We start from the raw sequence: 16308 nt of genomic DNA, 5'->3' as shown, positions 1-16308 counted from the left end.
GCGTCAGAACTCCAGTCCCTCCAAAACCGAGTGAGAAAGCTATCAGACAGGAACACACCCTCGCACTGGGCTTCCGGGTCACGGACCTCTCCTTGCAGCCAGTTGCCTGCCCAACGCCATTTTCCCTTTTTCCTTAGTAACATAACCTGGATGTCATGCCAGATAGCAGTCCGCCTGGCTGAGACTATACTTCCAACCTCCTCTTTGCAGCTAAGTGTGGCCATGAAACTAAATTCTGGCCAATAATACAAAAGTGGAATTGTTGTGTAAAATCCCCAGGGAGGCTGCTTAAAAGGAGGTGGCTCAGGGGAAAACAGACCCTTATCCATTGCCCCCTCCCTCCTTCCTGCTGCCTGGAATGCAGATGTGATGGCTAGAGCTCCAGCAGCTATACTGGGCCATGACACCTTGAAGTTGGAAGTCACACGATAGGACGATGGAGCATGAATATAGGAGGAGCTTGGGTCCCCGATATCCATCATAAGGGCCCTGGATTGCCCACCTCTGGCCTCTTTTAGCACGGAAGAAAAATCATCTTGTTTAAGTCACTATTATTTTATGTATTTTACATAGTCAAAGCTAATCCTTACGGATATACCTGGTTGGCTGCCTTTGACCTTCACTGCCTTCCCTAGAGAATTTTCAAAACCAAGAATACATAGGTTCTGTACAGATGTGTAAAAGTTTAGGAGTGAAAGTAAAAAGGTGGAAGGAACAAGCACAAAAATAAACACTAAACTTCAGGGCAGAAAGACCAAAGTTAACGATGAGGGCATAGGAATACGAGGAATACCAACGATTTTATTTTATTTTTTTTAAAGATTTTATTTATTTACTTGACAGAGCGAGAGAGCACAAGCAGGGGGAGCAGCACACTCCCTGCTGACTAGGGAGCCCAATGTGGGGCTCGATCCCAGGACCTCGGGATCATGACCTGAGCCGAAGGCAGATGCTTAACCAACTGAGCCACCCAGGCATCCCCACCAACGATTTTAGGGCAAGGATCTACTAAGGTTGCCCAGCATATTCTACAGCCTGAATGTGATCTTTGTTTACTGATGTTGGCTTTAAAAGTGAATTTATTCAGGAGCGCCTGGCTGGTTCACTGGGTGGAGCATGCAACTCTTGATCTCGGGGTTGTGAGTTCAAGCCCCACACTGGGTGTAGAGATTACTTAAAAATAAAATCTTTGGGGGCACCTGGGTGGCTCAGTCGGTTAAGCGTCTGACTTCAGCTCAGGTCAGGATCCCACGGTGCTGGGATTGAGCCCCACATCGAGCAGGGAGCCTGCTTCTCCCTCTCCCTCTGTCAGTCCTCCTGCTTGTTCTATCAAATATATAAAATCGTTTGAGAAAAAAAATAAAATCTTTAAAAAAACAATTTAAAAAGTGAATTTATTCAACAAATGGTGCTGGGATGACTGGACATCCACATACAAAAGAATAAACACCCACCTTTTCCTCACCTACACACAAAAATTAATTTAAAATGGATCACTGGGGCACCTGGGTGGCTCAGTTAAGCATCCAACTCTTGGTCTGGGCTCAGGTCATGATCTCAGGGTCGTGGGATCGAGCCCCACGTCAGGCTCCCTGCTCAGTACAGTCTGTTTGAGATTCTCTCTCTCTCTGCTCCTAACCCCAATAAAATGAATAAAATCTTAAAATATAATGGATCACAGGGGCGCCTCGGTGGCTCAGTCGTTAAGCGTCTGCCTTCAGCTCAGGTCATGGTCCCAGGGTCCTGGGATCGAGCCCCACATCAGGTTCCCTGCTCAGTGGGAAGCCTGCCTCTCCCTCCCCCCCCCCCCCGACTTGTGTTCCCTCTCTCACTGTGTCTCTTTGTCAAATAAATAAAATCTTTTAAAAAAACAAACAAATAAATAAATAAATATAATGGATCACAGACCAGGGTGCCCGACTGGCTTAGTCAGTAGAGCATGTGATTCTTGATCTCAGGGTTGTGAGTTCAAGCCCCACACTGGGCATGGAGATTAGTTAAAAAAGAAAATCCTTAAAATGGATCACAGACCTAAATTAAAGTGTTCAAACTCTTTTTTTTTCTGGCTTGGGTCCCATGTTTTTTTCAACTCATATAAAATATTCCAGATTAATGAGTTTTAAGCCTCATCTTCCTCCACTTCCTCATCCTGGTTAATCTGGAAGTAACTCGATTCGTAAGTTTCTTTGCTATTAGCAACCAATCACATAGATTATTCTTCTTCAAATATTTTTTGGTGAGTTTTCTCAAATACCTTTTGGAAAAAGGCACCTTAGGGGCACCTGGGTGGCTCAGCTGGTTAAGCGTCTGACTCTTGGTTTCAGCTCAGGTCATGAGCTCATGGGTCCTGTGATCACACCCCACACGGAGCCCCAAGGCCAGTTCTGAGCTCCGTGGGGAATCTGCCTGAGAGTCTCTCCCTCTGCTATTCCCCCTACTTGCATGTGCACTGTCTCAAATAAGTAAATCTTTAAAATCTTTACAGGCACCTGGGTGGCTCAGTCATTAAGCGTCTGCCTTCAGCTCAGGTCATGATCCCAGGGTCCTGGGATCGAGCCCCGCATCAGGCTCCTTGCTCAGCGGGAAGCCTGCTTCTCCCTCTCCCACGCCCCCTGCTTGTGTTCCCTCTCTCGCTGTGTCTCTCTCTCTGTCAAATAAATAAAACTTTAAAAAATTAAAAAATAAAATCTTTAAAAAATATATTTATGGGGCACCTGGGTGGCTCAGTCATTAAGTGTCTGCCTTCAGCTCAGGTCATGATCCCAGGGTCCTGGGATCCAGCCCTGGGTGGGGCTCCCTGCTCAGCGGGGAGGCTGCTTCTCCTTCTCCCTCTGCTGCTCTCTTTCAAATGATCTCTCTCTGTGTCGAATAAAACTTTTAAATAAATACACACACACATATATAAAATGTAGTGCATCAGGGGCGCCTGGGTGGCACAGTTGGTTAACATCTGACTCTTGCTTTCAGCTCAAGTCATGATCTCAGCATCCTGAGATCAAGCGCCGTCGTCGGGTTCTGTGCTGAGTGTGGAGTGTGCCTGAGATGCTCCCTCTCTCCCTCTTCCTTTCTCTCCCTCTCCACTGCCCCACTCGCCTGCTCACGTGCTCTCTCAAAATTAAATAAAATGTAAGACATCCTTACAACGGAATACTGTTCAGAAGCGCAGAGGAAGGAAGTACGGGTGTTGCTGTAACATGGGGAAACCTTGAACATGTCACTGTACGTTTGAGAAGCCAGACACAAAAGGTCACGTGCTGAATGATTCCACTTACAGCCAATGCCCAGAGTAGGCAAACCTAGAGACAGAAAATAGATTGGTAGTTGCCGGGGGCTGGGGGCTGGGGGCTGGGGGCTGGGGGCGAGGGCTGGGGGGAGGAATTAATCACTGGTAAAGAGATTTGGGCGGGTGATGACTAATGTCAAACTAGTTGGTGTGATGGTTGCACGATTTTGTAAGTATACTAAAAACTAATGGATCTTATACACTTAAATGGGTGAAGTTTATAATACTTAAAAAAGAAAAAAAGGCAAACAAACAAGGGCTCCATTGGAAAGTGGGGGACACATGCTTCCTGGACCAGGAGTCAGGGTACCGGGGCACTCACCCCACCCTGCCATGCGGCTTCCCTTGGTCACTTAGGTTCTCTGCATTTCCGTTCCCCCAACACACATGCACATTCCAGGTGCAATCCCAGAGCACAGCTCCTGAGAGCCTGCGATGTGTCCGGCACGATTCTGAACCATTTACACACAGCATCGCATGGACTCTCCTGGACCTGAGGAGGGTGTACTATTTTATAGCCAAGTCTAGAGAGGTGAAGCAGCTTGCTACAGTTACACAGCTGGTGACAAATGCATGGGCCACACCCGTGGGTCATTTCTCCCAAGGCAGCCCCCCTGCAGCTCCAGTGCTCAGGTTCCGTATTTGGTGTAACATGTCAATACACACTTCAGACTTCTTTCCTCAAACCTTTAGATCGTCAGAAATTGTCTATGTTCACGCCAATTCTTTTTTAGTATGTGTCCAAAATGCAAATATGTAATTTATGGATGACTTGTCATGGTCTAAACATCCTCACTTTGAATCTGCCTTCAGCCTTTTATAAAAATGAGCTGCCAGAGAGGTTTCTCAGGAGGGGCTGGCTGATATTCTGTGTCTGCCACACTGAAAAACATTTTGGAACCCTCAGTAGTACCCCTGACCCCTCCTCATATGACAGAACCTGAGCAGAAAGCTCTTCTTGTTCCCTCCAAATATACCTGTGCCCTGCCGATCTTCGGATCACCAGATAGGCGTCAACCGCGTAGCAAAACAGCCACCAGAAGCAGGCACTATACAACAGCTGGATCCACATCTGTAATCAGGAAGAGCCTGGCATCAAAGCTCCTGGAAACAGGCAGCAGACTGCCCCATCCGTGAAATGAGCTGGCAGATGCCTCTTTCCTGTGACGTCAGGAAGCAGGACATGAAAGCCGTTCGGAGACGCGCAGACAGTATGGGAAAGCGAGGGTGGGATACGACCCAGGGCGGGGGGGTGTCCCTTGGTGCTCCGTCTGCTCGGCGGGGGGGGGGGGGGGGGGGTGTTACTGCACTGGCCAGCCCTGCCTTCCGGTACTCTCGCAGGCATGGAAGATGAAGGCCTCAGATGTGAGGCCTACACTGGTGTGAGGGCTCACAGCGCCTGCGAAAGAGCAGCTCTTTGCTGAGAATGAGGGAGTACGGGGCAAGAAAGTGCTTCCCAGAAGCGAGGCAGGAAAGGGCTCGGTATGTTATGGGCAGCATGAGACCGGTGTGCCTCCCGGGGTGGGCTGGGAAGCAGTGTGTGCAGAAGGGAGAGAAGTGGAGAACACGTGCTACAGCGTGGTGCACAGAGAAATATAGATACGTCTATTTCAATGCAGACTTCATCAAGCAGAATACATCCAATCACTTTCTTCTTTCTTTTTGGCCAGCTGTTTTTTTTTTTTTTTTTAAGATTTTATTTATTTATTTGAGAAAGAGAGACTGAGAGACAGAGAGCACGAGAGGGAAGAGGGTCAGAGGGAGAAGCAGACTCCCCGCCGAGCAGGGAGCCCGATGTGGGACTCGATCCCGGGACTCCAGGATCGTGACCTGAGCCGAAGGCAGTCGCTTAACCGACTGAGTCACCCAGGTGCCCTTGGCCAGCTGGTTTTAACTGCAGCTCAATCTCAAGTAAGGATGGTCTATGTGTGCTCAGAAGTGGAGGCAGGAAGAACCACACTACAGCAGCGGTTCTCAAACCTCAGTGGGAGTCAGGAGCCCCTGGAGTGTTTGTTACTTCGCAGATGGACCCCACCCCAAGGTTCTTGATCAGCAGGCTCTGAGAATTTGCATTTCTAACAAACCCCAGTGGGTTGAGACCACGCTTTGAGGACTGCAGCCTAACGGGAGCACAGGGGTTAGAAGAAGGTGAAAAAAAGCCAGGTGTACTTACTGCACTCCCCACACAGTACACAGCAGGCCAAATGTCTGTCCCATTCACGGCAGCGGGGTTGTCAACGAAATTTGGGAATCCTAGCCACACTGCAGACCGGAATACAATACCTAAGAGAGAATTAGAGGATACAGTCATCCCGTGGGGGATGCATTCCAAGACCCCCAGTGGATGTTGGAACTGCAGACTGTACTGAATCTGATGTATGTTTTTTTTCCCTTACGTGTGTTCCTGCGACAAAGCTCCGTTTACAAATTAGGCACAGTAATAGAATAACAACCAATAATAAAATAGAACAATTGTAACAAGAGACGGTCATGGAAGCCGTGTGAATGTGGTCTCTCTCCAAACGTGCGACTGTACTCTCCTCACCCTTCTCGTGATGGTGTTAAGAGGATAAGGTGCCTGCGTGATGAGATGACGCGGGCATCGTGATGGAACGTGAGGCTGCCAGGACCTTCGGCCGGCACCTGGGAAGGAGGAGCACCTGTTTCCGGACCACAGAGCGCTGGGGGGACGGAACCTGCGGAAAGCCAAACCGTGGCTGAGGGTGAACTACAGTGCTGTGTAATGGTCCTAACTCACACCTAAAGCTGACTTGGTGCTCTCTATGAATGGTAAGTAGATGGAAAGAAGGATAAATACCTGGGAAGGAACAGAGAAAGAAATGAGGGAGGAAAGAAACACACACACGGGTGTGTGCAGAGAGAGAAACAAAGGAGATCCAGGGAGGAATTATTTTGGTCACAAAGCAAGCCCAGGCACTTTGATTTCAACTTAAACCATCATTAGCCACATCCTATCCCTAATGCGTTCTTTGTTTACTCGATATGAAGAAGCAATTATGTGATTAAAAATCGGTATTTCTTGGGCGCCTGGGTGGCTCAGTTGGTTAAGCGACTGCCTTCGGCTCAGGTCATGATCCTGGAGTCCCGGGATCGAGTCCCACATCAGGCTCCCTGCTCAGCAGGGAGTCTGCTTCTCCCCCTGACCCTCTTCCCTCTTGCGCTGTCTATCTCTCATTCTCTCTCTCAAATAAATAAATAAAATCTAAAAAAAAATAAAAAATAAAAATCGGTATTTCTTGGCTATTTTTTTAATGTCCATATTAACTATTCCTCACAGAAGAAAAATGATTGAAAAAGCATGATTCTGAAATGTAAAAAGATAACTCTTTCATTCTCTGAAAAAAATACACTTAAGATTTTCATGAATTAGCTCTCGGCAATTTGCTCTTGACATTTATTACTTGTAAGTTTTCTTGGCTCCTAGACCCAAATATCTAATTCTCCTCAAAACAATATACATCCTTTAAGGTACATATGAAAGCTGCTTGTTAGGTAATGTGATATGCTTTGTCTAAGCATATGCTATGTAAAACGATACTAAATGGTAACTGTAAACAGTACAAAGTTATATACTATGTACTCACGTACGCGAATACAGTATGTAATACGCTATTAAATACACAATGCATGATACACTACTAGACACTGTAATACCACCACCAAACTCACACTGCATACTCTACTACCAAATATATACTGTATAATGCATTGCCAAATACCGGGGCGCCTGGGTAACTCAGTTGGTTGAGCGTCTGCCTTTGGCTCAGGTCATGAACCCAGGGTCCTAGGATAGAGCCCCCCATGGGGTTCCCTGCTCAGCAGGGATTCTGCTTCTCCCTCTTGCTCTGCCCCTCCCACTCCCTCTGCCCCGCCCCCTTGCTTGTGCTTTCTCTCAAATAAAATCTTTAAAAAAAATACACTCTATATAGTGTGCGATATATTACCAAGTATACATTATGTAATACAATACCAAATTTATATTATGCAACATACCATTAAAGCGGAAGTATAGACACTAAAAAAGATATTCTTCTCATCATCAAGCACTGCTCACAAAAATGCTTTTCTTCTGTAGAATGCGTTATTCTTTTCAGCATCTAGCACTCCTCTGAGCTCATTAAACGCCCTATTTTTGTATTGATATGAGCTGATGAATGTCAACTTATTGTGGTAAACATTTCACAAGATGTGTATGTTAAGTCATTACGCTGTAATTTTTACTGTGTGGGATGTCAATTATAACTCCATAAAACTGAAAAAAAAAACCCTCTGCCCTTTGAGGTAGGCATCTTATTTCTTTTTCAGTGAGGTGTCAGTCACCAAGCCTTCCCCTTAATTCTGCCTCTGCTCATTTGTTAACATCATGCATCTCCCTTCCAAAACCGAGAGTATATACAAATATTATTCCACTGATCCTCAAAAGATATTTGGGTGTATCTTTATTTCCAGATATCCAAGTTACAAAAACTAAACTGCTATTAAGATGTTTTTCCAGGGGTGCCTGGGTGGCTCAGTGGGAAGAGTATGCAACTCTTATCTTGGGGTTGTGGGTTGAAGCCCTATGTGGGATATAGAGATTACTTAAATAAACCAAAAAAAAAAAAAAAAAAAGCTTTCCCAAAATATTTTAGCAGACTCAGGAAGAAAACCAATTTCTGATTTAATTAACCAGCACCAAGATGATTTTATCCGTAATAGAAAGGAAGTACTGCCTGTCTGACTCCTTGGGTCTGAGAAAGTGACCAGAGGTTCCGTAGCCATTTGCTGGAAGTAAAAAAGGTCCTTGAGGGTCTCCAATCACAAGTGCACAGACAGGGAGAACAGGGCCCTGAGCCATGGTGACCTGTACCACTACTGGCTCAAGGTGGGGTATGGACTGTTGCCATCCCCTCAGGGCCCAGTTCCAGGACCGTCAACAGCCCTTGCTTCAAAAGCAAAATTACTGAAAAGTACAATTCCGAAATGGTTAGCACCTGTCAGCCAACTGCAAATTGTGGGCTGTACCTGGATCCTGATTCAAAGCAACCAACTGTAAAACAGCATTTATGAGACAACTGAACATACAGCAGTGACATTAAAGAACTGATTTTCATTACTTTAAGGTGATAATACTACTAATGTGATATATACATATATTTATGTATATATCACATTAGTAGTGCACTTAATAATAAATAATTAAGATAACGCACCTAATTCTTATCTTCCAGAGCTATATACTGAGATCTGTATGGATGAAAGTATATACATTCTGGGATTTGCTTCAAATTAATCCAGTGGAGAGTGTGACACGAGGATGGAGTAGACAAAGCAAGGTCATGGGTCCAGGGGTTCATTATACAGTCTGTGTGATTTGTATATGTTAGAAATTCTTCAAAATAAAACCTTAAACAAATGGTCAGCACTATCTAGCTTAGAGGTCTGTAAAAAGTGCCATGCATGTTTAGAGCAGGGGTGGCAAAGTTTCCGTAAAGGGCTAGAGAGAAAATATTTTAGGCTTTATGGGCCATAATTTCTCTGCCAACATCCACCTCTGCCCTTATCACAGCAGGAGATAATGCACAGGCTGTGTTCCCATAAAACTGTACTGAAGGACGTGGACATTTAAATTTCACGGTATATTTATATGCCAGGAAATATTTTTCTTTTGATTAAAAAAAAAACACAAACTTTTGGGTCACAGAAAGGGGCGGCAGGCAGGATTTGGTGTGGGGGCTGCAGTTTGGCCACCTGTGGCATAAAACCCAAGCCTGACAAAATATATGTATTTACATATATTACAGATATATACACCACCAAGTTTTCTTCCTGATTCTGCTAAACCATTTTGGAAATGATTTTGTGTGCGTGTATACACAAAATACTCTTAGTCTCTCACCGGCAGAGTAATTATGGATCCCTTAAGAGTATCTGGCTTTTGCTTAAGTGCCCCGTCTAAAATTTCGTTAGGAAGTTTGCAGTAACAAACATTAGAAACTGGTTTTTCCCTTCAACGAATGTTCCCCGGGCGCAATTTTTACTGCCTATATCCTGTCTTGCTGCGTCCCCTGGCCGTCCCGTCCGATCCCTAGGGAGCCGCCTCGGGGTTCGTCCTGTCCGCTACGGGTCTGCAGACACCCCGCCCAACCCCGCGCGCCATGCTCCCTCACCCGGGCGCCGAGCAGGTCGCAATCCGCGGGCCGCGCGCGCTCACCCGGGCGCCGAGCAGGTCGCAACCGGCGCCGCAGGCCGCGCGCGCTCACCGGGGCACCGAGCAGGTCGTAACCCGCGGGCCGCGCGCGCTCACCCGGGCACCGAGCAGGTCCCAACCCGCGGGCCGCGCGCGCTCACCCGGGCACCGAGCAGGTCGTAACCCGCGGGCCGCGCGCGCTCACCCGGGCACCGAGCGGGTCCCAACCCGCGGGCCGCGCGCGCTCACCGGGGCACCGAGCAGATCCCAACCCGCGGGCCGCGCGCGCTCACCGGGACACCGAGCAGGTCCCAACCCGCGGGCCGCGCGCCTTACCCAGGCAGCCGAGCAGGTCGCAGGCGGCGGCGGCGCGCAGGATGCGGACGGAGGCCGGGGCGCGTGCCGAGGCCGGCGGGGCCGTGGCGGGGGCGTCGGGGCCCGCGGGCCGGCGCCGGGGCAGCAACTGCAGGAGGCCGAGCGCCAGACTGCAGGCGCCGCTGCCCAGGCACAGTGCGTGGAACGCCCGCGGCTGGAAGCTCAGCACCAGCTGTGTGGCGGCGTCCCGCGTGGGGCAGCAGAAGGTCCCGAGCCGTGGGGAGGCCATGGGCCGTGCTCAGGGACGCGCGGCTCGGGTCTGCCCGGACCCCCACCGGCCCCCGCCTGAGTCAGGTGCTGGGCCGGCCGGGAGCGGGGGGATCATGTGCCCCGGGGCCGCTCCCCCCGCCATGCCCGCGCGTGCGGAGAAGGCGCCGGCCTCGGTGGGGGCTGTGCGCCCTCTGCAAACGCCACGAGGTCTCACGAGGGCGAGGCTGGGTCCGGAGGAGGAGGAGGAAGAGCTGGAGGGGTGCGGGAAGGAGAAGCGCCCGAGGCCCCGCAGGTCAGCTTTCTCCACTCTCGCCGAGCCTTCTCCACAACTGCCATCTGCCTTAACTGATCTGACCAGAAAAACATGCCTCATTTACCGGCTCTTCCCTATTTGGGACCGGCTCTTCCCTATTTGGGACCCGACATCCCTAATTCTGATGCGCTACAGGCACCAAAACACGTTCCTCAACTCTGAGGCGACAGGTGTTAAAACAGCGCTCTTTCGTGCCCCCGCGCCCCCCACGGAAACAATCCCGCAGAGGTAGGGTTTTCGATGAAAATCAAATCTTAGACAAAGACAGAGGCACTTCGCCTAACGAGGCACGTGCACAAGGACCTATTTTGCACCTTGCTGTTCAGTGTTCCGTTTTTACTCAGCTTCAATATAGGTTTGGCATTCTGAATTAGCTTTCAAGAGTAATTACGGTTTTTTAAAAAAGTTATTCAAGTGTATTCTGATTTCTTAACTGCTTTTGTGTGTTTCATTATGCACTGAAAATCAAGCTTTCTTCTATATGCATCAAAGTTTCAAAAATTATATCATCACCCAGCGCCTGGCTGGCTCAGTGGGTGGGGCATGGGACTGTGGATCACGGATTTTGAGTTCCAGCCCCACACTGGGTGTAGACATTACTTAAAAAAAATAAAATAAAATTAGGGCGCCTGGGTGGCTCAGTCGTTAAGTGTCTGCCTTCGGCTCAGGTCATGATCCAGGGTCTTGGGATCGAGTCCCACATCGGGCTCCCCACTCAGCGGGAAGCCTGCTTCTCCCTCTCCCACTCCCCCTGCTTGTGCTGCTGCTCTCCCTGTCTCTCTGTCAAATAAATAAATAAAATCTTAAAAAAAAATTAAAATTAAATTAAAAAAATCACAATCACTAATGACAACAGTAAACATACTGGTGAAGTTTAAAAACAAAGAAACGCTTCAAGGTTGAAAATAAAAGAGCCCCCCTCTAGGTTATAGCTTTACTAACCAAAGCTTTATTTAAAACAAACCCCCCAAACCCTATCAGATTTATCATCTATAAATTAACAGGCCCACTGGCAAAAGCGCAAGCAGCCACCCTTTGATCTCTGCCCCCAATAAACGGGCCCCTCTCCAGGTTTTTTCCAATCAACCAAAGGCAAGGCATCCTCACTGCTCCTCCCTCCCCCCACTTATGAAACACTTAAGTGCAAACACATGCCCTCCCACCCAGCTGCTCATCTACATTTCCACTGCCAGCTTTGCGATTTTAAGTGAGGCAGAGTTTGGGCTCAGCTCCTAGGCCTTCTTCCTGGAAGCCCACAGGTCTGGCATTCCCTGTTGGAATTCATGGTAGGCAGACAAGAGGCTGCCCTGCCAGATGGGAAGCAGAGCCTTTAACAAAGGGCTGCGGACACCAGCACTTCCAAGGGATGCGACTCGGCACGTCTATTAGCAGGGGCAGCTGCTTTGATAGAATTCTGGAACAGACCGACATTGTTGAAACCTTAACCGCTCTCGCGTATTACACGCTTGCTTGTAAAAAGAGCAGAGAACATCATAGGAGTAATCCCCACACATCCATTTGTCAGTCCCTTAGAAAGCATGAATCCTGCTATCTGTTTTGGACCATGGATCTCCTCCTTCCTTTGCTCTTGGAAAGCAGACACGGCTTCTGGAGGACAGCGTGCGGAATGTGCTTTAAAAGATAAAAATGACAACGGGGCATCTGTACGTTTGCCCTAATGCCCAGGGTTTGCATGGCCAATCCATATACAAGTGCTACTGCATTTCAGTCTCTGCTTTGCACCCAAGCTGCACATAACCCACCTCTCCGCTTCCCACCTGCAAACCTGAGGGATCTGGATGATTCAGGTGCCAAGTAGTCAAGGCTGAGGCCCACAGGCCCACAGGGGGGTCGGTAATAAAAGGAGGGAAATTATTACAAATGAAGAGTCCTAGGCCAGATCGGCGCAGATGATTATGCTACAGATGGGGCTCAGAGCAAACGTGAGGAAGGACGGATAGGAAACTAAACTTTTTAACTGTCAGAAAGAACTTGAAATTAGTCTAAGAAATAAAACCGAGTGGATGGAACCAGAGGATATTATGCCAAGCGAAATAAGTCAATCAGGGAAAGACAATTATCGTGATTTCACTCATGTGGAATTCAAGAAACAGAACAGATGAACACAGGGGAAGGGAGGGAAAAATAAAACAAGACGAAATCAGAGAGACAAATCCTAAGAGACTGTTAATTCTAGGAAACAAGCTGTGGGTTGCTGGAGGGGAGATGGGCGGGGGGATGGGGTAACTGAGTGATGGAATGTGCACTGGCTGTTATATGCAACTGATGCATCACTGCAGTCTACCTCTGAAACTTATAATACACTATATGTTAATTTATTTTAAATAAAACTTTAAAAAGGAAATTAAACTGAGACAACAAACTTCTCGTGCAAGAGTGCAACTACAATATGAAAAAGTAGACCGGTAAAGCACATGCACAGGAGGTGGAAACATCCGAAAGCATGTAGATGTGAGAAATGCAACGATTACTGCCAAGCCAGTCAGCTGAGCCCGAACAGGGAGAGATCTGTGTCGTAATCATCAGGGTCTATGATGTTCATTCGTGCACCCACTCTTCCTCCTTCCCTCCCAGTTTACCACCTGGACTCCACCTTACATTTCCAGTCTGGGCCGCCCAGGAAATGCTCAGCTGTCTTGGCTTTCTTTTGCTCCATGATTCACAACTTGCTTGCCATCGCACTTGATCACATACACGAACAGCTGGAAGCAGCTCAGGGGCTTTCTCTTACAGACAACTTTCTTTTCCCAGTGAGGCCCCTGACACCCAGAGGTCTGAATGGAAAGGACCAAGTTTATGGGGAGAACCTCAGGTATGCCACAGAATGCAGTGGAGGGGCAGTGGGGGGCAGGTGGATGGTCTGTTGAGATGTACTGATCGCAGCAGCGTTAAGTGAGGAGAGTGTGATTCACAAAAACCTACTGTTTTCATAGCACATCAGCGGGCAGGCTCCATGCTCTGCATTTTACACTCATTGTCTTATTTAATATACAGAATAGGCCTTTCAGGTGGGTTTTACTGATACTTAAGCTGCTGTGGACAGTATGTAAATCTGTATGGGTATGGCTGTGCTCCAATCAAACTTTATTTACAAAACTGGTGGAGACCTAGACATTTTGGCCCCTGTAGGTCTACCCACAGAGGCTCTGGCTTATCCAGCAGCTGCCCCACAATGCTGGGTGCCTAAGCCCAAAATGCAGGAAAGTTAACAAACAGGCCAATGAGGGATGGGAAGCAAGAAGTTGCTGGCAGAGAAAATTGGTCTTACTTCCTCCCTCCCTGTGGAAGTTTCTGAGGAGAGGCTGCATACGGCCCTGAGCAAACCAGCCGTGTTTCTCGGGAATTTAGGGTCTATTAAAAAATGTACCATCTTTAATTTGCTCTTCTTCCTTCCCTGCTCTACTGCCCTTTTGTCCAGGGATCCCGATATTCTGCCATTAAAGCTTCAGTGCACAATTTGTCTTAAGCTCTGCTTTCTAAGGAACCCAGGCTAAGAGTCTGCCCTCCTGAGAAAGGATTTCAGCTTCTGCAGCCACAGCCCTGCTTGGGGCCCATCTGATGACCAGTAGCAGCATCTTGGCCTTTCAATTCATTTCAACAGAAATTTACTGAGTACCATGTGCAAACTGATGGAACAGATAAAGAGAGAAGTTGTGTCCAATAAATATGGGAGTATGGGGGCGCCTGGGTGGCTCAGTCGTTGAGCGTCTGCCTTCGGCTCAGGTCATGATCCCTTGGTCCTGGGATCGAGCCCCGCATCGGGCTCCCTGCTCCGTGGGAAGCCTGCTTCTCCCTCTCCCACTCCCCCTGCTTGTGTTCCCTCTCTCGCTGTGTCTCTCTCTGTCAAATAAATAAAATCTTAAAAAAAAAAAAAAAATACGGGAGTCTTACCAGGCCTTAATAAAGAAGAATACATAAAGGACAAAAGCATTGTCAATGTCAAATAAACTAATCATAGATGTAAGTGGTGGAGCATGGAAAAAGATAGGGATTAAGTATGGTTTAAAATGAAATTGCACTTAAAAAAAAAAAAAGACATTTAAAGGATATCAGACCTGAGAATAAAATTCATCAAGTTTAATGTGCATCCTGTTGCAGATCTCATTGAAAAGCAGATTCTACAATCCTGATTCTGATCGTTGGGATGGCTGGGTGAGGCCCTGCATTTCATGAAACTGCATTTCTAGCAAGCTTCCAGAGACGTGGATGCTGCTGGTCAATGGCTCCTACCTTGAGTAGCAAGGTCCTAGAGCTTGTAGCTCAACCTAAAAAAGAAAGGGAACAACCAGGCCACATTGAAATGTGGGAAGAACTTAGTTCAAAAGAGCAGAAAAAATGATCCACATCCAACTAAGCCAAAGAGCATTCTGAATGCAAATGATGCGTCAGGGATGGAAGCGCTGGGTTAGTGGTGATGAGCTACACCCTTCCTTCTAGTTCTGAAAGCCCCAGCGGGTGAGAAATGTTTGGGACCAACCTGGGACAGAAGTCGGGATGCTGGGGGGAAGCAAATGGGAGAGAAAAAGATGAATATGGACGGAGAGAGACAAACAAAAGTGATTTTGTGTTGGGGAAGAGAGAATGGCCTGACAAGGTTCTCAGGTAGAAACCTAGACTCTCACCCTAGTCTAGATAAAAGAGGCCAGGGCTCTGATAAACTCCTACCGAAGCTCAAGCTCGAAGCTCATTTTGCATAGGTGAGCGGCTCAGTGCCTCAGATGGGCCTATCTAATCGCAAACGACCCCACCTCCCCAGACACCATTTAAAATGCTGCCTTCCTGAAAGCCAACTAACCAGCTGTTAAATAAGTAAAGCTCAAATAGAAGGCAAAAGAGGATTTGCTTCACAGATATTGGATTATTCTTTTTTTTTCTTCTTAAGATTCAGTTTATTTATTTGACAGAGAGAGAGAGAGAGAGAGAGAGAGAGAGAGTACACGCAGGGGGAGCAGGAGAGGGAGAAGCAGGCTCCCCACCGAGCAGGGAGCCCGATGCGGGGCTCGATCCCAGGACCCTGGGATCATGATCTGAGCCGAAGGCAGACGCTTCACCACTGAGCCACCTAGGCGCCCCGAAATTTGATTTTTCAATTCACAGCTAAATTTGCCTGAGCACAACCACTCCACAAAGAAAAAACAACTGTTAACAGTGTGATCAGTAAACGTACCAAAAGTAATTGTAGAGAACGTTGCAATTGACACTGGCAATTGAATAAAAAACAAGGAAGAACAAAAATATATTCGAAGCTGATTGTGATATGAGTAGCGAATGCTATTATTTTAAAATAAATGTTTAGTAACTAAAAGAATGGAGCCACAAATAAATGCGCAGGCGTGAACTATTTGAGGATAGTTCAGTGGTGAGTTAAGTCAAGGGCAGTGTTTTCCATCTAAATCTGCATTTTGTGCTTTTTCGGGATGTGCACGCAAGCAGAAGTAATTCTACAATCCTTCATGATAAGAAACAATTATCCTTACATTTACATGTCTGAAGACATTTCTCTATCATTCTTTATAATGAGGAATGCCAATTTTTCAGTTCAATTCACCTTATTCTGTATGCTGACATTCGGACCTTTCAGCTCAAGAAGAGAAAAAGGCTTTCTTCTAATGCCCAAAAAGGAATGTAATGATTTTTGAGGCCCAATGCTCGGTTGTGTATTTGAATTCAATTGACAATCACTCAAGGACAACTAAAGGCAAATTCTTTTACATAAATCCGCTGTCTTTGGAATGGCTTTCAAAGTACACATACACACACATTAAATGTACACACAAAATTCTCTCTTAATCTTTTAACAGAATTGTAGAAGCATTACACCCCCTGGATTGGCAGCCAAATTGGACTTCAGAAAAGTTCTATCTGTGCTTTTAAAATCATGAGTGATGGAAATGATTTAACCAATCAAAAGTTAGG

The 16308-nt window shown here is 47.2% G+C and overlaps 1 protein-coding gene across 2 annotated transcripts in view; it reads right to left on the bottom strand.

Moving 5' to 3' along the window:
* Positions 1–10205, bottom strand: part of GPR143 (G protein-coupled receptor 143) — a 35183-nt gene extending 24978 nt beyond the window's left edge. Inside the window, exons 1-3 of one of the 2 annotated variants that reach the window (XM_027607935.2) lie at positions 9810–10205; positions 5457–5566; positions 4261–4355 (exon numbers count right to left, since the gene is read on the bottom strand). In XM_027607935.2, coding sequence (XP_027463736.2) covers positions 4261–4355; positions 5457–5566; positions 9810–10077 — 473 coding nt within the window. In that variant the 5' untranslated portion in view covers positions 10078–10205. The remainder of the gene's footprint in view (positions 1–4260; positions 4356–5456; positions 5567–9809) is intronic. The other variant, XM_027607934.2, reaches the window with a different exon arrangement.
* Positions 10206–16308: the final 6103 nt, after the last annotated feature.

The sequence above is a fragment of the Zalophus californianus genome, chromosome X (genome assembly GCF_009762305.2).
Source record: "Zalophus californianus isolate mZalCal1 chromosome X, mZalCal1.pri.v2, whole genome shotgun sequence".
NCBI classification, from domain to species: Eukaryota; Metazoa; Chordata; class Mammalia; order Carnivora; family Otariidae; genus Zalophus; species Zalophus californianus.
Note: the sequence above shows the minus strand (reverse complement) of the source record. Positions and strands in the feature narration are given on the sequence as shown.